Source organism: Sylvia atricapilla, chromosome 6, assembly GCF_009819655.1.
Source record: "Sylvia atricapilla isolate bSylAtr1 chromosome 6, bSylAtr1.pri, whole genome shotgun sequence".
NCBI classification, from domain to species: Eukaryota; Metazoa; Chordata; class Aves; order Passeriformes; family Sylviidae; genus Sylvia; species Sylvia atricapilla.
The window spans coordinates 30,330,789-30,355,791 of NC_089145.1; the positions used below are offsets into that span (position 1 = coordinate 30,330,789).

The 25,003-nt window shown below is 35.0% G+C and overlaps 1 protein-coding gene across 14 annotated transcripts in view; it reads right to left on the reverse strand.

The window, feature by feature from the left end:
- Positions 1–25,003, reverse strand: part of GPHN (gephyrin) — a 274,586-nt gene that overhangs the window by 62,701 nt on the left and 186,882 nt on the right. For 8 of the 14 annotated variants that reach the window (XM_066321403.1, XM_066321399.1, XM_066321394.1 and 5 more), the window contains one exon: positions 12,768–12,824. The exons of 5 other annotated variants lie outside the window; for them this stretch is intronic. In XM_066321403.1, coding sequence (XP_066177500.1) covers positions 12,768–12,824 — 57 coding nt within the window. Of the gene's footprint in view, positions 1–10,689; positions 10,777–12,767; positions 12,825–25,003 lie in introns of all 14 variants that reach the window. One more of the 14 variants, XM_066321406.1, reaches the window with a different exon arrangement.

A 25,003-nucleotide genomic window follows, 5' to 3' on the forward strand; every position in this document is an offset into this window, starting at 1 on the left:
AGTTACAGTTCCTAGTCTTTCAGCATTACCTCCTATTCAAGCTAGTCTAAGCATATAAAATACTTTAAGTCACAGCACTTAAAGATCTTCATGCAGTCCATGAATGGTCTTCTAATGTCAACTACCTAATGCAGGAAATAGTATTTCCTCTTGTTCTCTCAATATTGCTCCTTAATTCCCTGTCCCGGTGACTCTCAATAAGATAATACAGGTCTCTGCTGTGTTATTAACAATGTTAAATATACAATTAAATCCGTATGCAACCAGTACATTTTCCAAACCTATCTTTACAGAAATAATATTCCTTGTGGGAGACAGAACTAATGCAATATTTTGCAGCTCTTTCACAATAAAAGACATCATGTTCTAACCACTCAATGAGGCTAAATAAAACACGTGACAAGCTATGGACCTGTCTTCCTCCTTGAAAAACTGTATTTTTTTGGGAAGGAGGGAGTAGCACTGCAATAAACATTTTGTTGCTACTATCCTTCCAACAAGCAGATCAATAGGTTTCCTTCATTACGCTTTTAGCCAAACACACAGCGCATGCAAAAGCCAGAGGACAGGGAGAGAGAGAGGGAGAGAGAAACTGATGCTGCTAATAGAAACTTTGATATACAAATGAGAATAAAAAATGGTGCCACTGCATAACACTACCTAAATATAATTTTATAAATTAGGAGACTATGGACCTTCACTAAATAATCTGTTCAATTTACATTGTGAATGGTATTTCTGAGATACAAACTGATGTCAAAGTAGTTCTAAACATTTAAGTGAAGCTGACTTGATTTAGTAGACTTAAGTGAACAACTACTACTTAAAAATGAACTAGTTTATGATAACTGAATAATAAGTAGATTACATATCTATTCTACACATATTATACTGCACATCTATTAAGACATTATAAGTCCTAATTAATAATTTAACTCTTAGACAACCCATTTAAGTGGTCCTGCTAACATCCACAAAAATTACAGCCATGAAGCTAACTGGTTTTCATCAAGGGTGAAAAACTTTGTTGCATACTGTGAGATTTAAAGAGAATATAAGCTTACATTTTATCATCATACCATTTTGGAGAATTAAAGTTTTATTTCCCTTGACACAAAGAAATCTCTTTTTAAAGAAACTCACTTCAATTTCGCTGAACTGAACTAAAGACAAGACCTCACTACAAACAAGTGGAATTGTTAAGGGGTTAACTGGGGTTAAGAGGGTGTATAATACTCCTATACTATAATGCTTGCAACTCAACAAACCTCTCTGGACTTAGAAGTAAGCAGAAATTTCTAAAATTTTTCGGCCCATTACTCTCAAATAGGCATCAGCTGACCACATTCGCAGTTCCACTCATGCTACTGGTGACAATAAAAAGGAAGAGATGAATAGAAGCTTTTTCAAATTATTGGACTCTGAGATGCAAAATAACCTCTAAAAGGATGTTTTCTATATATATATATATAAAAGGCAGCAAATTCTACCTCAAATTCTTCACAATGCAGAACACATAGGTCCTGTTTGTCTTCTGCTGGAAGATCTTTTACTTCTTCAGTCAAAGACCTATGTGACAGGAAATCCCTGACAGTAGACTGACTTTCCTTTTTGACAATTTGAGTTCTAGAAGTGCCAGTTAATATAATTCCAGACCTTTTCTCAACAATTAAAATGGTGACACATTTTTACAATAAATCTAATACATCTATTTCCTAAAAGGAGATTTCAGAACTCATTTATATGAGGTTATCTCTTTCATCTTTCATTGTACCTTTGTAAGAAGGCAGGTTCAGCTGAAAACTCAGCACTGATTCCATTTCTATTGCCATTTTGTTCTAGATATCCTCTGGAGGTCCAAAGCTTTCTGATGATGACTCAGATGTAGAAAATTAAGAAACCCTAAACTTAGTGTTTTAAGAATTAGCATAAGAAAAATATTTATTTGGAATAAGAACCACAGGTTTTTTGTGTGTTGGCACAAAAAACCAACCTCAAGATCCTATCAAAAGTGTGGTTCTTTTTTCCTCCCCTGGGTGTGAGACATCATGTAATATACCATTACTAATTTTCTTGCCATGATCAAAATTACTGACAGGCTTCTGGAGTTGATTTAACAATACTTGGGAGATTTTCTATCTTGTAATTCAGAAGTCAAGATGTTGTTTACTCATAGCAGCCTTTCCCATTTTCAAAAATAATAGAGGATGATGTTGAGCATTGTTTGACACATATCCTGACATTAAGTTGTATTTTTGAATGAATAGTCTCTTAAAAAAACAGAAGCTAGATTACAAATTCTTTATGGACCCCAGAGAATCTCCAACCCCTTCCTGCCTCTTTAAATAGTTACAACTGCCACAGACATCTTCATTTTCAATAGATGTATTCCTTTGGATCTGTCAGTGGCTCAAATGTACTGCTGAAAAACACACAGGGTGGTAGTCTGCCATCAGAGCACGATGTATCCATTTTTTTTTATACCTTGTGATTTTTATACCTTGTACTGTGTGTTTTGTGATCAGCTACTGCATCACAAAGTCTGGTTCAGCAGACAGCCAGGCTATTTGCAGTTTGGATAGGAAGATCTTGCCTTTGGACAGAGTATAAAGGATGAATTACTTGCACAGCCTTGCAGTGCCACCTTGATACTTCAAACAGCAGATTCTTTATCACAAACTGCAAAGCAGTGATAGTTTTGGAGAAGGCAAAAAAGATTTTGGAATCTGGTCAAGCAGGAGACCCATAGATGCTGACCAGTCACCAGCTGCACAACATTGGTTTGTACTTCTTCTGAAGACAGTGATCCCCCCCATAAAGTGAAGGACAAATGGCTGAAGCTGCAGGCAAAGCAAGACGACTCCAATTTCTCTGGAAGTGTGTCCTGGTTTGTGACATATTTGGAAAGGAACTTCCAAAGGGATGTTTATCCTAAAGGGTAAAATTCAGCGGTCCTTCCCTCATCTGTTAGGGAGAAAAAGTTGCACACTTCTCTCCCTCCTTTGCTCTTGGAAGCAGCTTTAAAAGTGCAAAACTTAGTTTTGGGCTAAATGACAAATCGGGATACAATTCAGGATCATAAAGTCACCCTAGGACAAATTATTGACTTATTGATTTCATCATCTGTAAGAGCGTGTTCATAATTTTGCTGATATAAACTATGAAATGCCTGTTGATCCACTCCTTTTTCTTAATTTCATACAGATATTCAGAAGAATGGAGTGAGGATGGCTTCTGTCATGCACCCACAAGCACTAAACTTAATTCTCTTGTTCTGGTATTAGCTTAGAAAAAAGTGGCTTTTTATGCACGTGAGTATAGTATAACTTATTTATTCCACATTAGTGTTTTGATGATAATCATGATGAAAAGAGTAAGGCTTCCATATAATACAGTGACAAGGCACAAAGAACTGCAGAATATGTATCAGGTGCTTTTAAGAACATATACTTGATTATTTAAAAAGCTACTTGTCTCCTAGTAGAGCCAGATATCTGCACATTGATCTATACAAATCTATGACAGAAAAACTGGTAAGCATCTTCTTAAGAACTGTTCTATTACATTTTTTACCTATTCATACACTGAAACTATGAAAGACTTTTATTACTAAAGAAAAGGAAGTGCTAGGAATGATTTCTTGAGAAGCTGAAACTTTTGAGAACAAATTACACACACAAGCAGCAAGGTATGGGTCTCTCTGCTTAAGGACAAAGTGATTGAGTAGGTGAGCTCTTTATGTCTGCATTTTTTATACTGCTTATGAATAGAAATTCAGATCAGGTCTAGAACCTGGCCAACAGTGTGAGATAGATCAAACAGTCAACTTCTTATGGGATCTTGTCACCTTTAAGGGATTCTTTTAAAATACAGAATAAGTAACTGTATCTGCTCAAGACTGATTCAGTATAGCAGGAAACCTGATGTCCATATCTTTGATACTCATACTTTTATCAATTATAATAATACGCTAAAACTTGATCTTTACACAGCAGGCCATGTAATTAATTTTACAGATTTCATATTTCAGTATTTCATAAACTTTTTTTTATCCCCTGATGTTGTGAATTCTAGTTTATCTTAAGATATTTCTTCTTTCTTCCCCGTTCTAATTACATCTGAAAGCATTTTCGTTTTCAATTCTTGTTAAGATAGTACTATACCTCATTATTGAAGACCATCATGAAGCTGATACAGAAGCATTTAAAATGGTACATGCATTTTGGCATGTAGTGACTCAAGCCAGAGCTTGGGAATTAATAATGAATTTCAGGTATCATAAACCTACCTACATCTAGACAGGTAATTAGCAATCATAACCTGATAGCCATCTTTACAGAGCCCTTCCAGTTTCACTGTCCAAAAATGGGTCAGACTAACAAGCATTTTGCAGCCCTGATATCTGTAAATTTGTTATTTTTACTTAATGTAAAAGATAACTAAGGATGTTTCTACCATATCATTTATGCTCATAATGCTATGTAGTAGTTGCCTAGCTACTGGACTATACATCATGGTGGTCCCAGACTGGTACAGTGATTTTAAAACCACGCTGAACATGGTTGCAGATTGATCATGCAAAATCTGCCCCCCCAGCTGATTTTTCCCCACTTGTGCACAGAGCAATGCAAAAAAACAAAAAAAGAAAAAAAAAGAAAAAAAAGAAAAAAAAAGAAAAAAGTAAATAAAATTTAAAAAGTGTGATGGGTGAGCAGGTCGACTGTGTGAGAGAACACGTGCAAAGTATACCTCAGAAACACTATAGGTGGATGAGCACGAAGGGAGTCGAGCCTGGTTGTGCAGTGGGGAAAAGAAAACATTGTTAAAAAAGAAATGGTGGCACTTTAAGGGTCTCAGAAAGTTTTCTGTATAGGTGGTTCCAGCACTGAGATAGTGGCAGGGGGTTCATAAAGTTTCCATGACCAGCTATTTCAGAAACTTCAAATTTATGCCTTTTAAGGTGGAAGCTTCTTAAAAGGAAAAAAAAAAAAAAAAAAAGGCACTCTTTTTGAAAATGATTAAAACTAATGATGAATCTGAAGACAAATATAAATTCTTGGTCCTCTAGGTATCTGACAACACTACCTTTAGGACAGTATGGTACAGTAGGATGAAATTTTACTGATCCATTTCACTTAGAAGTATTAATTTTATTCTAACTCTGCAAAGGATACAATCTTATGGGTGAAAACCCTGGAGAGGCTCTGAATATCTTTTTGTGTTAACATACTCAGAACCAGCATTTTGACAAGGGAGGTTTTTCTTCAAACTCACTGCCCCAAAAACCAGAATAACTTGCAAAGTTCAACAACTAATAGGTCAGTAGAAATCTGCAGATTATGCCCCTGAGCAATGTAATGTGTGTGATTCTTGAGGGACTCGGTCCACTGTCAAGAGCTTTCAGTGCAAGTTATCACAAGTTAATTGGTAACCTACAGTTTTACTGATTGCTTAAGACACATTTTGTTTATACATGATAGCCATTATTCTAAACTATTAATCACTCAGACAAAACTCAAGTATGAAAAAAGGACTTGCCAATAATTTACAGAAAAATCCTTTCTTTAGCTGAAAATATTTAATGTTTCACTGTCTGAAGGAGTAAAAGCAGCTTAATAAATGAAATAAAAAAAAAAAAAGTTTCTTATAAATGTACTAAAAATGTCCTGATTTTTTTTCCCCAGAGGTGAAATATGAATTATCAGAATCAAAATTTCCTTAGACTTTACAAACTGTATCAGTTTGGATACATTTGTGGTAAAGATGAATCCAGCAAGGATTTCCACACAGGTTATTAGTAACCATTTCCTGACTTAGGTATATGATGGGCTGAGCAGAGAACATAGTATTCATAAGAAGTCTTTCAAGAATATTTTTCAGTTTCAAATGTGTACTTCATATTTTTTCATTGAAATATAAAATATCACTTCCAGGAAATTTCTGCAGTCACACTGGTCTGTGCTAATTGATGTCTCCATTAAATATACAACTTTTTTTTTTCTTCCTTGAACAGTTTTATTACTCCACAAATATTTTTGCTCCTTTCTGGCATTCTGTATTTCATTTGCTCTTCTAGATAACATTGCTAAGGAAATTTGAATCGCTTCATGTCATCCTAAATATTCACACACACTCAGCATTTTCTCCAACTGATGAAATGTTTTCTTAAACTGAGATGAGCTGCAGAAGGATTAAGACAAAAATAGAAAATTCCTTCAGACAAATGAAAAACACAGATTTAAGAAGTCAAGTGTTGTTCCTAAACAGTCTATTTTATAATTATAGAAAAGAAAAAAGATCCTCTTCTGACAAAACAAAAACTGTTTGTAGAAGTACAGCTTTGAAATCTTTCTAAGAAAGGTAAGCTGTGCTTTTGCTCAGAACAGGGGTGCAGCTATTCACCTAAGCCTTTTGGATGAGGCTCTAATCAAGGTTTTCATAAATAATGTCCAGCCACTGTTCCCGTGGTTTGTCTTTCAACAGCATGAAAAACATCATTAGCCTCAGTTTTGCAGGTGAGGATCCAAAGAATGCATGATTAGCAAGAACCATCACAGCATCAGTTTTTTACATATCAACAACCAGATACATAGAAACAACAATGATCAGGAGGTTTGGAACTATACTCCATAAAAATCTGAAAAACTTGATTCACATGGTCTACTCCTCACACCAACTTACAAGGGGCGTGCTAGACATTTGTGCACTTAAATATTCCCTTAGGCAACTAAGTAGAATGCTATCACATTCCTTGTCGAAGTATCCTGTAATCTATTTATCCAGATTTTCATTAATAATGGAACAATTTAACTTCAGTCTTATTCCAATTAGAATTTAATAACTTAAAATAATATTGTATTTTCTTCTTCATAGCTCCAGTTCTATCGAAGCAAATTATAATACTCCCGTCAATAAGATACCAGTTATTGTATTTTTCCTTCCTATGCTTAAAAACACACATACACAATTTCCCTTAATCTCCTAATCTTACTTCAAATTCTTGTTTTCTTATTCATACATGTCTAGACTCTCAATATACCTGTTTCATTTTCTCATAATGATGAAATCAAAGGTATACTGAAGTGCTATAGTTCCAAACTGACCTAATATTCTTGAGGATTATGCTCACAGCACACAGATTGCTGTTTATCTCCAATAAATCACACAATGTGATTGTTTAATCTTGTTTAATCTTCTGCACACTTTCTATGTCATTGCTTTTTTTGCTAACTGGTCTCCATTTTTAAGCATCTGCCTGATTCTGGGGTTTTGTAAATGTACTGGTTTTGTGTTATTAAAATTAAATATCAATACATTTCCGATCTCCTTGGATGTTTCTGCAATCTATTACCTACTCTACTTATAATTTGTTGTCATATATGAACTTCAGTGACTGTTTCATCCAGTTGAGAGAAGGGGAAGCTCTCCTTATTTTGTATGCTACCTGACAACCCCCACATATTATGCTGGGTGAAGCTAATTGGGCATTTGGGCTCTTTCCCTCACAAATATTCAATTTAAGGGGTCAAATTGTCAGACACAGAAATTCACCACTGTGAGAATTCTTTTAAAAGAACTAAGACAGCAAATGAGAATCTGGTTGAAATGCTGCAAGAGTAATTTGTTTTTACTCTGAAGGCCTTACTGGCTTGACTCAGATCTTTACTAAGTGAATGTTAGAGTCAAGAATAAGAGTCATATAATTTAATCCTCCATCATGGTCAACGAAAGCAGGTACTTAAAGTAAGACAGAAAATGCATGCAGGAGACCATAGACTCTGAGGCACACAGGTCTGTATGAAAAATTAGAATCCTGGTTCCATTTCACATAACCTATTGAAAGTATTTGGGCACTGCTATGAATTCGGAAAACATTTTTACTGAAAAAAAACCAGAATCTTTGACTTGGAACCATACTGGTTAAAAGCTACAAAAAACTGTTTGGCATATTGCTTGGGAACTTTGTACTTGGCTGTAATTTTTTTCTCATGGGCTTTCCATAATATTTTTCTGCAGAAATTAAATGTGTATTTAAAATTCGCAGCCCATACAATTAGAAAAAAACCAAAACAATGACAAAAAAAAAATCCCAAACAAACAAACCAAAAAAACCTGCAAAAGCCAAAAGGTCTAAAAAAAAAAAATCTTTAAAGCACAGATTGAAGCCATATTGTTCCATTGAATTTCAGAGTAATTCCACACTTCCAGAATGGTATCAATTTTGGGAGGTATTATGACTTATAAAATATCATGTCAGTAGCAATTGTACTTACTCGCTACTGCTACATTAATTTCAGCAGTGGGGGAATTCTACCATGTCCAAGTGACAGAACACTGAGTTTTCTAAACAGTTCAGTGTCAAACTGGTCACTGCAAGGGGTCAAAATATTAAGACATGAAAAAACTGCAAGATGAATGAACTTCTCAAGAAGAAATGCAAAATCAACCCTTAGGTCAGCATAACTGCCTTATAAATGGCTTTGCATTACTGCTGATATTAAAAGAAAACTACTCAACCCCCAAAATTCCTTAATTAGTTAAATTTTCATGCATGTTTTCAGCGCAATTTTATTTCAGATATCTGGCAAGCTTTCTAAACTTTTGGTGGCATCTGTGATATTCTGCAGAATTCCAGTGTTTCCTACATATTTTCAATGGCCTTTGAATTTAATATGGAAAGAATATCTTTGCAATTCATTCTGGAATAAAGGTTCCACCTTAATGGTATTGTACAATAGCATTTCATTTTCACTTATGGGGCTGGCCATCAGATACTACATGCTCCCCCTCCCATACCATTCAATACTTTTGCCACACTGTAGAAGTATCAAAAACCTACATCTAAAACCCTTTCCAAAAACAGTATGGAGAAAATGAAAATTATTTTTAAAATGAACTATTAACAGATTCCTCATTTTTTCCCTCTGATTGTTCACTCTTTCTTCTCTTTGAGCAGTCATTTGTATATCGTCTTTCAAAATGCTCTTATCTAGAACCTCCATTATCACTGCACGAATCAGAGCATCAGTGACAAAGCAGCAAATTTTAGCTATGTTTAGCTATGTTCTGTTTGTTTTAGGAAACTTAAAGGCACATGCAAAATATATGGAATACTTCCTTATTTACTTACTTACATTCCTTACTAACTGACTAACTTCCATTATGGAGGGTATGGTCATGAAATAACAGATAAAGTGGCACAGAAGAACAGAACAATTTTATGACAATTCATATTTTCATGCTGCCATGGCTAATGAAGTCACAGCTTGTAGTTTGAAACCTTTCCCCGTGTGACATTCTGTGAAATAATGTATGATTAGAACATCTTTTTTGCAGTGCCATGTTTCATGGCTTTTTTTTCTGCCTTTGCATTTTTTTTTAATTACTAAACCAGGAATTTAAGAATAAGCAGTTTAAAATAGCTTACTTTGTCTTGACTGTGAGTTTTCACCAAATCTAAAATATGACATAGTTTATTCCCCCTAAATCTTGATTCCTGAAAGATTTGCCAGGAAAAACATACTGTTCATTAATCAAATTTATTTTACAGAAAACTGCAAAATATTAGTAGCTCGATTTCCTTGTATTTGAGCTGCAAAAGATTATAAACTCAAGGATTTCTACTTGACAATAAGCAGCAATCAACTGTGTGTCAGATACAAAGCTGTATGTGGAAAAGCACCCAAAAGGGGCAAAAATTATGAAATAATTTTCATTACAAAAATTATCTTGCACTGTATAACCTTAGTGGATTATGAATTAGAATGGTAGTTCTGAGAATGATAACAATCATAGTGTATGGCAGACAAAGAGGACATGAATCTAAAGAAATTATTGAGGGACTCTTCAGTGGACAGACGTGTAAAGCTTTTTCCTAATCTTCATTATACGCAAAATGACGTGGCTTAAAGACACTTCTATATAGAATTGCTCTACAGCTATTCTTAATTTATGAGGTGAAATACTAAATAAGAGGTACTGCTGTCTGTATTCTCATGCTGGATTTGATTTGCTTTATTAAATATTTCTGTGAAAACTGGATGACTTTATAGGGTGTCATGACCCTATTTCTTTTTTCACAATCTTTTTTCATTAAATAACAAATATGATGCAGAAGAAACATGCTGCCGTATTTTTGCATTATTCTGCTGTAAAAAACAAGCAACAAAATTTGAATAGCTGTCATTCAAACAAATATTGACCTATTTTGTGAGGTAAAATAGGGACCCAAAAAGATTGACGGCAAAGACAGAGGTACATGTGAACCTATATGCTTTTGGGTTAACTTATATCAGCCATAGATTTTGGTTCAGGTAAGATTATCAATCACTGGCAGAAGGTATTTTTATTCTTTATATTAAAGATATCTGATGCATTCATTGCTAAGTTTAATATCCAGGAAACTTTTATATATGCAACTTCGATTTTGGAAAGAGATTTTTTTTTTAGTTTCTGTGAAGTCGAGCAGTTGATTAGCATTCATTACAATGCAGTAGGATGTTCTTTACAACAAACTCTGTCAATCAGGTCGGGTTGCTCACACACATTAAAATGAAACCCCAGCTAGAAAAGAAAGAAAACACAATGGAAGAAATAGAGAGAGAAAGGAAAAAGATGGGGATAAGAGGACAAACCAATCAGATTTGGTGTTACCAGCCAGCAGAAGTTTTTTAAAAAAACCCAGATCACCGAGTGAAATCGTATATTTACTCGGAGAGAGCCTCCTTTGACATTGCCTTCTGGGTGATCTCTGAGCTCCTCCAGCTTTCGATGGAGCTACATGTAAACATCAGAAAATGAATTGAAAAAGCAACCTGTTCTCTTGTCACAGTTTTTTTCCCTTCATTTTTCTTTTGCTCTTTGTTTTTGTGTTTTGTTTTATTTTGTTTTTAATAGACCATATCATAATGCATTTTCACTGCTTCTGCCAAAACATTTCAAGACATCAAAGTGCTTTGAACAACACACACATATAAGGCTTAGTAAATCTGGAATCTGGAAGCAACATATCTTTGCTTAACATGGCTCTTTTTCACTACAGGGAAAAAAAAAAAAAAAAAGGAAGAAAAATCAAGGGAACTATAAGTCTAAAGCTACAGAATCTCAGCTACATTGTTTAATTTATTTATTTATTTGCTTATGTATTAGTAAGGCTGTGTTTTAGAATTTATTTCCATAAAAAGATTTTTTTAGAGGTAAATGTTCATGTTTGGGAATCTCAACTAGGATTTCCCATTCTCTAGAAGGAAGATTTTCTGTCTACATATATATATTAGGTCATGGAATTAAATCAGATAAAGAAATATTAATCCAAAATGACCTATCAATGGGTCTTCATAATAACAGGTGAAACCCACCATCTAAATGTACTACATCTTCTGCATATGTGCATGCATTACACAACTAGATTTGTATGTGATGACCCATGTCTTAAAATGCTCAGGTCACTGAAACCACAAACAGAATTTTCAAAAACAGCACAGAAACTGTGGCTGTCTTGTATTTTTATCCACGTGAATTCAGTGGTCCTGAATGTCTCCCACTGAAACAGAGCCTCATTCATGTACACTGCTCGTCTCATCTACACTGTAATTAAAACATCTTCCCAAAGCACAAGATGAAAAGATAAAGCCTCACAGACAGTGAGGAATGCTACAGATGCCTCTAGCTAGAACTTGTATAAACAAGTAGTTTAAAAGTTACTGGCTTTTTTTTTTTTTTTTTTTTTTTTTTTTTGCTAAGATCAATTTAAATGGAGGCATTACCGGAGAGAGGTGCATAATTAATCCTTTCCCTCCCCTTCTTTGTGCTCAGTGAAATAACACTTTCACAAAGAACAGCTGTAGAAGTGTTAGAGAACAGAGAGGGTGGCTTGTCCTGGAACAAATGCAATACATTTACATACAAAAAGAAAATCAAAAAGATCATAAACAAAGAAGACAGGAAAGGCAAGGAGAATGCAGAAGAAAAAAGAAATAATTAGTGGTAAGGTGCTAAAATGAAATAAAGTAGGAAAAAAAGTGAAAAATTGGATAGCTAAAACAGAGGCAACTCTTGAGATCAAAATGGCTTGGACTACATTTGATCAGCATCTTGGTTCAAAATCACTTATCATGGTGTAACACTGGGTATGGTGGGTACTGGTTTAGATATCTGCCTGTTCTGTTAAGCAACTTAAATATTTGTATATATTTGTACAAACATTAAAAGGCAGAAAATACTATCAGCAAAACAGTGTCTTAATTCTTATTAGTCTCCTGTGAATAGCTTTCATTTGATCTTTATCTACTTTGATTTTTTTTTCTAATTTAAAGGCTATATATACATATATATATATATGAAATATTCAAGTCTCTTGTAATGGTCTTTTGAAGAAATAAATGTAAAAAGTGTGCACTTTAATTATGTTTCAAAATGGGAAGCAGTAGTTTGAAGATGAGTAAATCACTTCTCCATGTAACAGGCAGATCAGAGAAGTGGTTTAATCATGATCACCAAATTACAGGCACTTTAAAAAGGTTGTTACTATGTCTTCTAGTGACATCCAAAGCTACTTAACTGGCAGCCTGCCTTCAATAGGTTGTTCTATGTGTAGCACAGAAACAAACAAAATGTGACCCAACAGCAATAAGAATATTGAAATAAAAATGATGTGATGGTGAGAAATGGAAAAGCCCCTTCCCTCCCTCCCCACACCTCCCCCTTCAAAAGGAAAAGTGTAGGCTATAGAAGAAAACTTGCAAAATAAATGTTAGAAACATATTTACTTTGAGGGATCCAACTCTACTAGCAACTCCTTTGCTTTCATCCGGCCGTCTAATTTGCTACAATGGGGGAAGATGGGTAAAAAAGACAGAAGAATAAAGAAAAAGTGAACTTAAAAAAATTTCCACACAATCAGTTAGCAGTACATGCAAGACATCAATTTGACTCTCTGAGACACCTCTAGAGGACAAAGACACAGACTCTAATTTCTGGAATAAATGACACTTTATCATGGCATTTTAAAATTGCTTTGTTGATCACTTCTTTCTTAGCATATTACCAATCTGGCACATATGTTACATGCTGAATTCACTAACATTTTTGAAAGAGTACATGTTACTTATCGGATTTGGATATTAAGAATAATGAAATTCTAAAACTCTAACTGAAGCAAAACCCCCCCATACCTTCTACAAATCATAGGAGCAGAGTATGGTATAACTGGGAGCCCGCAAGTATCAAGACTGATACCTGACAGAATGCAGTACAGATTCCTATTGACCCAGGCCTAGAGATTTTAGCCACTGCTATCAAGATTCCCAGTTAAAAATTATGCTGCCCAACCAGAAAATTTTAATGCCAGACCAACATATGATTTTTATTTAAAATATTTAAATTCCCTGTGTATATGACCCCCAACATCTCCTATCTGATTTCTTTTCCTTTGTTATATATTTTTTTTCCTGTATGATGCAGAGGATGGAAGAAACAAATGCTCAAAAGGCTTCATATTTTTAGAGGCATGTAATATAAAACATTCATTTACTGCAAAAGTTATTTTCAGAATATCTTAATCACATAAATATACCTCTTTTACCAATGAAGTGAACATGTGTCATTTGAAGTAGAGAGGAAGAAGACAATAAAAATTACTTTAGTGACATCTTACTAGTCTGAGCCAAGACTGAACTGAAAGTTTTTATTATCTTAAGTAAAACAAAATCCCACACAACGGAGGTGAACATTTTCGAATCACAATAACTGTCTTTAAGAAATCTCAGCAAGGAAGCAAAAGATTGAATGAACCATGTAAATTCAACTATGCTTTATGCTCTCTGGTGCACAGTTGCAAGGCACAAGTTAAATTCTCCTGTTTGTTTTTACCTGACCCACACAAAACAGAGAAAGTCCTCTTCAAAAAGTCAATTGAGTATTTTGGTTTTTTACTTGTATTTGATTCTCAAAAAACCAATGCAACTAAACAATATCTTAACAATTTGAGTATTTAGTTCTGATAGGATGCCTGTTAGCAAAGTACACTGGAAACATTTATGTTAATTGTTGCTTTCCTTCCCTGGTCTTATGGCATTAAGCATCCAATTTGAACTCTCAAGTGAAACACCCACACTACTGTTATCACGGGACTCCAGGAAAATCTCCAATCAATTCTAGTATACAGACCAAGAAGAAACCATCATTCTTAAATAAACAATGTCTCCTTTAAAAGACACATTCAATTAAAATACATGCAGTTGTAACTGAGTTACTACGTATTAGCTATGTACTCCCTAATTGAGGAAAAAAAGTGCACCTCCATTTGGAAAAAGATCCTTATCTGAACAGAAAACATGATGAGTTAGAGCAAAGATGCTTTCCCCAACATCCTCATTAGGTAACACCATCACAGATAGTAAGACATAATCTAGTAGAACTGCTTGTCATTTTATCAGTTTGAAACTTTAAAAATGAATAATAAATTTAGGTTTGTTTGGAAAATGAGAAATAGGAAAAAATAAATGCTTATAATCTCACATAATGACATGGAACTAGGGCATTAAGGAAAGTGCTACATAACACAGAAACTTGAAGAGAAGTTGTGACAGCAATATGCATTGCCCCTCAGGGAAAAAGTTTTTCTTGCATTACTCACCAATTGTGGCTGCTCAAGTTGTTTTGAAGATTTAGGATTCAGGTAGAAATGCGACTAGAGATATTACAGGTTTATATAACTAATATTACTTAGGTTTTCTTTCATATATATATATAAAACATATACAATGTGTACACTGTGAGTTCTAAATGCTTGCATGTATAAAATTACAAGGAGATTCTCTAAGTGCAAGTCTTGCTTTACATCCATGGCACAGTTAATAAACACAACAGCATATTTTCTACAGGAACACTGCAGAGTGCAACTTGAATGCTTCTCAAGGGATGAATCAGAATTACGTGAGTATTGCACAAACTATACTACATCTGTTCTGGGAATTAAAGAGGGTATTACCAAGAAGGCAAGGGACCACAGGAATAAAAACCCATATCTTTTTTATGGCAAATACCAGAGAAGGGAATCTAGGTATATCCTTATCTTTCTCTGGCCAACTGTATGACGATCTAGAAGTTATTCAGAAAATGGCATGGATTATACATTCCTTGTTTTTCACAAACTCAGCTAACACAAGAACCTCATCACAGATGAACACTGGAAAATAGAAAAGATTACGATGAAAAATGTGTGTAAGTGATCTAAATCAAAAGTATCTGTACCACAACACAAGCTAAATAAGTGGATTAAGAGATGAGGCAGGGGCAACACCAAGTAGTTATGGGCCAAATGTTACCTGAAAAACTTGAGGGTTTTGGAACACTCTGAAGGTGACAAATGAAGATACTTAATGTAATGAAGGAAGAAGGGTGCTGTGTAGGGAACATTCCAGGAAACAAATGCACTAACAGTTCATAAATGCATTATATTTACATCCCTTTCTTATTCACAATGGAATAACAGCAGGAGTTAATAGCTAAAAATTAGCTACAGGTATCCCTATCTTGATATCTGAAGAACAAGGTGGAGTTACAGTTGGACAAGAGTGAGCTAGGAAGCCAGTCGAAGAAAACTTAAGAAGCAAGGGAACCAGAACCAAACAGTGAGCAAAGAGGAATGCTCAAATATAGTTAATGGATTTGTTAGAAGATGAGAGAACAGAAAATGTTTTCTAAGCAGAAGTCTCACATATGGTTTCAGTGTTATTCCACTAACACCTACTTAATAGCACACATGAGAAATGAACCAGTTATCTTCATCCTTGATTTTACTCCACAAAACAGAATTTAGAAGACCTAACCTTAAATACATATCTAATACTGTATCTAATCTATCAGTTATACTTGTCATAAAGGAACAACAGCTCTGAACAATTACCTAATCTGAGACTCTGCCTTTGCTGGATTTATTTAAAGGAAGAGTTCCAAAAGAGGAGAAATAGCCTCAAACATTTAACACTATCTCCTCCCCCTTTCTGATAATATAGTCTGTTTGTGCAACTCTGAAGTTACCCTGCTTATACTCCAAGAAAGAAATGGGAATTTTGCAAGACCCAAGCTTTCAGGAAAGTGTTTTCACATCCACCAAAAAGCCAAACCCCTGTCAGACTTTTTTCCAAAATCCTGGGCAACACATGAATGGTTCATAATGACAACATCTTTTTGATGTGATTAAATTATTTAATTCTGAAATTGAATAGACACAAAACTCACAATAGAATTTTTTTACAGCGATAGTTTAAAAACGTGTCAAGTACCTTATTTGATGACCTGGGCACACAATGTTGGAATTATGATAACCAAAAGCAAGTGATTATGCTACACACCATCCAAATCAAATTCAGATTATTTGCTGTACACATAAGAAAATCAAAACTGTTCTCCCACTTGATTACTACTATATAGATAAAAAATGAATAGTGAATAAAGCAAACTTAATATTACTTCTGGAACATCACTGAGTCTGGAAAGAGATGATTTGGCAGGTATGTTATACCACATATCTCTGAAAACTCTGCTGGCAAGTATTTTCTCTTTCCTTCCACAAAAATAGTCCCTGTCATTTTCTAGCCATGGCCTCTTACTGCATTTAGCTCAAGTTCCCTTGTGCTTCTAACCTAGTTGCCTTAGGGAATGTGCAGTGCAATGGAGTGAATATTATCTACTGAATCCCAAACCATGAAACTTGCTTGCATCATACTTGTCAATGTGACTCCACATGCTGTTAATAAATATTAATGTAGTTGTTCCTTTTTAAAGAAGTTTTTGCATGTGAAACAGTGACACTCATGAGAAAATAAGACCTCCCTTGTTTTTTCAGTTTTACCTGCCATTACTTCCTTCTAGTTAATGTTTTATCTCAAAGTGCAGGGCATCATGCTGAGAAAGAAATGATTGGTTTTGGAAATCTGGAGCATAACTGTACATGTGATGCTCCTATTTTGGTTCACTTCCTTCAGCAGAATCCCACAATATACCCCAAACTTGCTTTTATTTCCCGCCCCCCCACCAAGGGCCATTCAACTAATCAAAGCAAAATATAGAAGAAAAACAATGGGATAAGCTCCAGTCCAGCTTAAAGCGGTGTTTTGTGATTCAGTGAAAAGGTAGGTGGATGTAGAAAAAGCCACATGAAAATGATCCTAATAATAAATGCATTAAGAAGATAAAAACATTAAAAACATACCAGAAGAGAAACTAAATATGAATCAGCATATATTCAAACAGTGCCCACATGAAGGGGCTTTGAAAGAACACAAAATATAAAGAACAGGGATATTTAGAGGCCATCAGGAATTTGTTATCAAAAGCTTGGAGATTTCTCCAGTTGATAAAGTGCATTCAACAAGAGAAAGAGGTCCAGTTGATGAAGAGAAACTACGAAAGCTACACTATGCACATTATCTTACCATTGTGTTTCAAATAAATGATCTTGAATTCTCTCACACAAATTCTCACAGAATTCGGATTAATAGAGAAACATATCCCGAAATATAACCCAACTGGCAATGATTTCACATCAGCTGGCCAGGAAAAAAAATCTTACGTATTGGCCAGGTTACATAAGGGAGCCGAATCCAAAGGATTAAACTTAGGGAGATGGAAAATGCATTTTCTTAATGTAATTAATATTTCTCAAGAATGTTAATCAAGTTCAAGGTATGCAATAAACTGAAAAGAAGTGAAGGGTAGTGACAGCCAATTTAAAAAAAAAAAAAGAAAAAACTGTAAATATTTGATGGCTGGCAAGAAGTAATTTTAATTAATGAAGTAATTATATACTACTTGTGCTACACTTTGCTGGTGGGGACTGTGACTATCAACTTTCAAATATTGTATAATACAATACTGGTCTAGGTGGCATATTTTACAACTCTTGCCTAATCAAGTGTGGAAAATTCTGATACAGAAATCCAAACTTCAACTTGAATTCTCTTCTCTGATAAGAATGTTGCTCTATATCAAGTGAGCAGTTTCTACTGCTAACAAAGAGCTTAATATATTTTTAATACTGCAGCAAATCAATTTAACTTAAAAATGCATTATGTATAACTTTTACATCCATGCATAAAAAATAGATTTGCACTTGAAAGTATTTTTACTTCTGCAGTTTTATGCCAGACAAACACCAATTAGAGGGGGCTTCTTAAATAGATGGAGACTATTTCAAACAAAGGGAATAACAGGCTCCTATAATAATGAAATACATTCTCAGCCAATAAACATATTCATGCCTGTTCATTATACTGCAGTTTGGCCTTAAGTTTTATTAAGGTTGCTGCACTTCTTGATAACATTAAAAAACCTACAAAAGCATAATGGATGTGAATGTTAATGCATAAAAAAAAACATCATTATCATACCATCTCAGATTTTGTTTACACTACCCACGATTATTTTTCAAATGGGCACTACTACTCACCCTGTTCCATGTACAGATGTAGGAATAAACACAGCGAAGGTGGAACAATCAGTGGTAAAAAGTATTGCCATTTTCTTACTGTTTTCAAACTAGTATCATCACTAGATTGAATGCTCTGTTAACATACATAACGGCAAAGATCATGTAACCATGTCCTTACACAAGAGACTTTGTACAGTAGCTATTTTACACCAGCACGTGTCAGTTCTTTAAAACTATCTATTGACTTCAGTGAAATTTAATGTTCAGAAATAAAACCTAAAAGTTGGTAGGTAAAATGCACAACTAGGGCAAGACAGACTACAATAAATACAAACATTACATAGAGTGCTCCTATTTGCAGTCACTTAATGTCCTAAATCTCATTTAAGCTAGAGATCTGGGCATATGAGAGCTACATATGTGACTACACAGTGAACTGTTGGACAACTCTCCTGTCACACAGCTGAAGTTTTGCAAACCCTTCACCTGCTCAACGCTGCCTTTCAGACACTTCTTCCTGACCACTGCCCTTCCTTTTCTCATAATACTATTGCTACCTTCTGCATCCAAGCTACTTCCTACTCTTCTTCAAACACTCTTGAGTCCTGCAGCCTCATCACTCAAGAGCCACAAATATTGCTTTGGTCTATATCAGACCTTTACCACTCAACCTTTACATCTGATTTCTCCTCAATTCAATACTTTCGATCCTCTCACTTCAGACCCATTTGATCATTTTTTCACTGTCTGCTGGCACTTTTTGCCCCTCACCTATGCCTGCAGCCTCAGTGATTCTCCAGCTTTCCCTAAAATAGAAAGCAGAATTTGCACCTCATGCTCCTGGCAGAGTTTTTCAAAACCCAAACACCTATCCCATATATCAGAAATCTGTCTTGGCAAGCAGGAAAGGGTGTACTTAAGGAAAAAATAAAAACATCCTAGTCCTGGGTGGTGAAGCTTTGTACTCTTTTTGTATACCTTTTCAAAACCAAAAATTCAGTTCTGAATGTGCTATTTTGCCTTGCTGTCCTAGGCTGAGCTCAAGTTTTAAAAGCTGAAGTAGATATAGGGTTATAGCACATACAGTGGCAGACACTGTCCTTTAAAAACATTTAGACACTAAGCTAGCTCCTATCAAAGACAGCTTCATGGTCATGGAGAAAACTGTTGCACCAATGATGTCACTTAGAAGTGACCTGATGATGGGACAGGTAGATGATAAAGCAGATCAGCTTTCTGGTAGGGGTCTAAAGCAAATATCTGCTCTCTTTGACTACTTCTTAAATCAAGGGAGAGGTGTTTGCATTGGGGGTCAGTGTAACAAGGAAGATCTCACCTTTCTGAAAACAGATGGGGCAGTGGGAGTTTAAAGGCAAGAGGACAAGCGCCTTTAAGGTTTCTTCCATAATAACTGACCAGCCTGTGTTTTATCCTTTTGACTAAACAGGGCTGTTTGGAAAAACTGTGTAAACACATCTCATCACATGTATTTCCTCACATTTATACATCCTGAGGAGTTCAACTATGAAAAAGGAGCGGAAGGGTTGGTAAGGATATTGGAAAAGGGTGTATCCACTAAAGCCACAGGAAACAAAGCAGTGAGAGGACATCGGAAGATTAAGTTAAGGTGGAAAGATCTGGTATTCAATTCACTTTGCAGACGCTTAAAACAATATGACTTTTAAGTGGCCAAGTACTAACAATAACCTGGTAAATGGCCAAGGTCAATCTTTGTCTATACTAACAGTGCTGTTGGGTGAAACCATTGTCCAATGAGGCTGTCTACAAACTTCATAAAGCAAACACTGCATTGCAAAGAACTGCCCTGCAAACACATAAGAACTCCTTGCTCAAAGGAGTCCTCACATTTTGAAAAACTGCATACAAAAAAAAAAAAAAAAAGCAGCCTTAAGAAATAAATTGCAATGGATGGTGTAAATTTGAAAAAAAGCCAGCAACTGGTTTGAAATCTTGCCAAACCTGTTACTGTTTCTCACAGAATGATTTCCATAAATCCACTATAAGGTAATCGAGTGGGAGGCCCTGTTTCCAACACAGGCATTGGAGAGAAATATGTTCCAAGAGTAAGTACTCTGAATGTCTCACCTTAAGGATCCCCATTTTCCCATATTTTCACAAATTTTCTCATTTCTCAATTTCTCTTTTTCTATATAGACTTTCTCCACTATTGCTAGTTTAAGTAAAAAGCAACATACTGAAATGTATGTTGGTTTCATTAAATGTAAATATCAATAAATGCCTGCAGAAATTCATATCCAATAACACGCAGTGATGGCATGGAAGTTATCAGAAATAGAAACAAACACTTCCTTTCCTTTCAAACAAGTAAACATACTGTTGAAAATTAATTGAAAAAATTAGATTCTACCCTATTCATAAATGCCCCTTATTAAGAGATAATATACATTTTGCCTTTTGAAATGAAGTTAAATGAGTTTTGGAATGAGGTTTTTTAAATTATAAAAATGAGGGAGCTTGACTTAGTTAATTAACAAAAATGAACTTGAAATTTTTTTACGCATCCCTTTTGTTTGGCTGAGGAATGAATACAAGAAAGGATTAGCCTATTTAAGTTAAAAGGCAAAAAAGGCAACTGAGTAGAGACTGACCAATGAGATGGTGAGATTCTACAACAAGGCTTGAGACAGCTGTGCAGAAGGGGAAACTATTTTTAGTTTGCTGATCTTTGGTGGTATCACATATTATAATGTTAAATAATATTAGATATTGCCCAAAATAGGCATTAAGATCATAGAACCAGTAGGTGCTATTTACTTCAACTCTTCTATTTCTTAGAATCTTTTTCAAAGGTGAAGCTGGACTTTGATTGAAATGTGCTAGATTGAATTCACAGCTGTTATTTCTGTTCAGCTAACAATCAGCAGGCTCCTGTGACAGTCAGGGGGCTCACTTGCCTGACTGTGCATTAGTCTAGTGCTCCTTGGTGGCTGATTTTTGCTTTTGCTGCTTGCTGTAGGGCTGTGTAGCCCCATACCAGCTCTACCCCAGCCAAACCCAGCACACATGTGCATGAAACACAGATGATGATGATCATGATGATGCAAAACTGTAGAAACATGATACAACATCAAACTGTGATGTGCTTGCTTCAATAGCAAGGTAATAGAGACTTCATCATAAGAATCCTCCTTGAATGTCTAAAGGACATATGAAGAGTGGCAGAGAAAAGGAAGGACACGTACAGATGGGGAAGCACCAGAAAGCATAGTGGAGGGAACATAAAAATGTTGATGGCATGCAGATTGGTAGTTCATTTAGTTCACAGCACTTCATGCAGCTTCTGGGGATACCCAATTAGTAAAATCAGACAACCTAAAATGATTTACAGACCAAAACAGAGTTGAGCTGCTGCGATGAAATCGGAATGATAAAGAGCAGGTTTATATAAGGAGAACACAGTACAGCAAGAAAATCTAACATACTCAAGAGGTGGAACCAGGTGGAGAGTCAAATATCCCCCCTACTGTCAGGTTCTAAAGACTATAAAAAGATGCATCCAACACTGGATGGATAATGACATAAGAAGGATGTTAGAGAAGTGCAGAGAAGGTCATAGCTGGTATTCTACATCCTCTCCATCACTTCAAGCTACCCTGACCAGACCAGCTGGGTACACACAAATGGATTGTGGACAGACTACTAAATGCACGTATCTTTGTGCCCTTGAATAGATAGATATGAAAGGGCGAATTAAACTCCTTTTGTTCTAAAATAGCATAATCTATCTCTCTGATAACATCTGACTTTGCTATACCATCATTAAATTGTTTAATAAAAAAGAACCAACAAGAATATTGCTGTTTACCCTTACAGGTCCATTTTTAAAACTGCTGATTATTTCATCAGAAAAGAACACAGCAATAAATTATGTGGATTATTTATTATGTCAAGAGTCAGTGAAGGAACAGAAGCCCATAGCTGAGCTGTTGATTAAATCAGATTAATGCATGAATGAGCTACGACACTAAAGAAAAGGAACAAAAGAAAACCAAATTCCTAAACATGTAAGATTATATGAAAATTCAGCCTACAGGATGCACAGCTTTACTCTTGAAACTATTTTTCATGAAGAAATGAGATTTAGTCAACTGACATATGTAATAGGAAGTGATAGCCACAAGGAAAAATGACTGAATGGAGAAGTGATGCCATCTTCAACAAGACATAAAAATGATCACTAGGTGCCAACAAACTCAACAAGCATCAATGACAAAACCAGAACTAGATATGTTGAAAATGTAGCCTGCAAGCAATTCTGTAGAGGTGCATTTACAGTAATTTCTAATTGAAGACACTGGATGAAAGACAGGCATAACTATATAGCTATTGGTGAAAAAAACCCAAACCATTTAACAAATCCTCAAACTCTCATCTTGTGTTATGTTACATCAGAATCCAACCAGAGATTTGTTCTGGACAGGAACTGAAAAGATGTCAGTAAGGCTTCTAATGTGAGAAGGATACACATCTTTTCCCTATCTTAAAGAAATGACAATTTGAAGTTACCAGAATTTGCAAAAAACCCACTTGGCTTTGAAAGGCCAAGAAATGAAAATTCTTGCTCCCAAAGTTAATTGAAAAAACATATCAAGGAGGAACTGACTATCTGATGCAGTGTTAGCATATAGAGACTAGAACTCATGCAATGCATGTGTGAGCCAGGATGTATGTACTGAAAGACTGTTCTCTTCTGAAGGAATACAAATGCAGAATAGATACAATTTGAAAACAAAAAGTATTTCCAGAGAAAGACTGAGCAACCTCTTTTGACCTGTTTGAAAGTTTCCACTGGACTCAGGAAAAGAATGAAATTCTGTAGCTTAATAAATATCAACTAGTTATTAAAACATACAAATGTAGAGAAATTTTGCACATAAGAACTTCTTTGTATGATTCAATCTATAATAGGTCTGAAAAGTAGCTGATTCTGTGACTGCAAGAATTGTTCTGGATGTTCTCGATCTGAAGCTAATTCCCAATTACTCTAAAATAAACAGTTCTTCAGCATGACTAAGGGAAGAGAATGATATTTTAGTGTTGCTATACTATTTAATATTGACTCCAGGCTTAAATAAATAAAGTATACTTTATATACTTGAAGCACATATATTCAATAAAGAGAGCTAAGAAACTAAGTAATTGTATTGAAATTGAATGTTCAGCCTGCACTTTACCCCAGTCCATCTTCTCCAGACTTGACTTGTCGATGGGTCTATTTTGGTACTAATGAAAAATGCCCAGAAGACTATGCCTGAAGTTTTTGACCTTCCTACAAAGTGTATCCTCCATTTTTGAAAGGATTTTAATAACTACAGTGTATTAGAGGGATTTTTTAATACCCCATGCAACCAAGCTGCTTCTTCCTTAGTTACAATGTCTCACTTTTCAAGCTGCAGCACTGCAATCAAAATGTAAACTAAAAATGAGACTTGCTAGGGCCAAATTGTCCACATTCTGCTAACACAATACATTTTAGACAATGAGGGAAAAAAAAAGTAATGACTATATGAAAATATTCTGGTATCCTAACTAGTAATCTATCTTAAAACCACTGCTGCATTTTACTGGCGAGAACCCAGAAGGCTACAGTAGACTGATGTGTGTTAGGAAGCAGGATTCATCTTAAGGCAACTGTGGCTACTTTCTACTCAAATATACATTCTATTAGCATCTCTTTTTACTAAACATAATTTTCTGTAATCCTGGAATGTGCATTGAAAAAAACTAAGAGGAAATTAAACCCAGAAATAATAATGAAAAGATTAGAAGTTTTAGCAGGAACAAGTATCTAACTATGGTTGCATGTATTTTTACAAGAAAAAGCAAGAAACTTTTGCAGTGCTTGGAATGTGATCTCCCCTATGTAGATCATCCTAACAATTTAAACATTCTTTTCATTTTTTCATGCTCCTCAACCTAAATGCAGCTAAACAGCCATGCCAAAGCACTTGCTACTTACTCAAGCAAGTTCCTAGGAAGAATAAACTTCAGCTTATGCAAACTTCATAAATAAGAAGAAAACAATATTTACTTAGAAATTTAGTGTATGCATTCAAACTCTAAAATACATTCACATACTTGCCATATTTCATTTTGATGACCACCTTAAGAAGAAACAGTAAGAATCAAGAAGGAAAAAAATACATAAATTAACACAAAATACCTACAGTGTGGATACAACTACAGCTTACTAAAATACATCTTCAACAGAATATAATTTTTAGCTAAGAATTTCTGGTAAGGAATCTGATCTTTCTTTTACTGATAAATACTGAATATTTCTACTGAAAAATTTGTAACAACAATAATTGACAAAACCATCTTTCCAACTCCACCTGCTCCCATCTGCTAATGTTCTTATTTCACATAGCAATTCTATATTGAAAAAACACTAGACTGAAAACACAAATATTAAATAGATTTAGCATTAACTTGTATCTCATTTGATTATGTGGATGTCAATGTACAATTTAACATTAAAGCGGTGGTTCATGACACATCATTTTTGTTAGCAGTAAGCATGAGAAA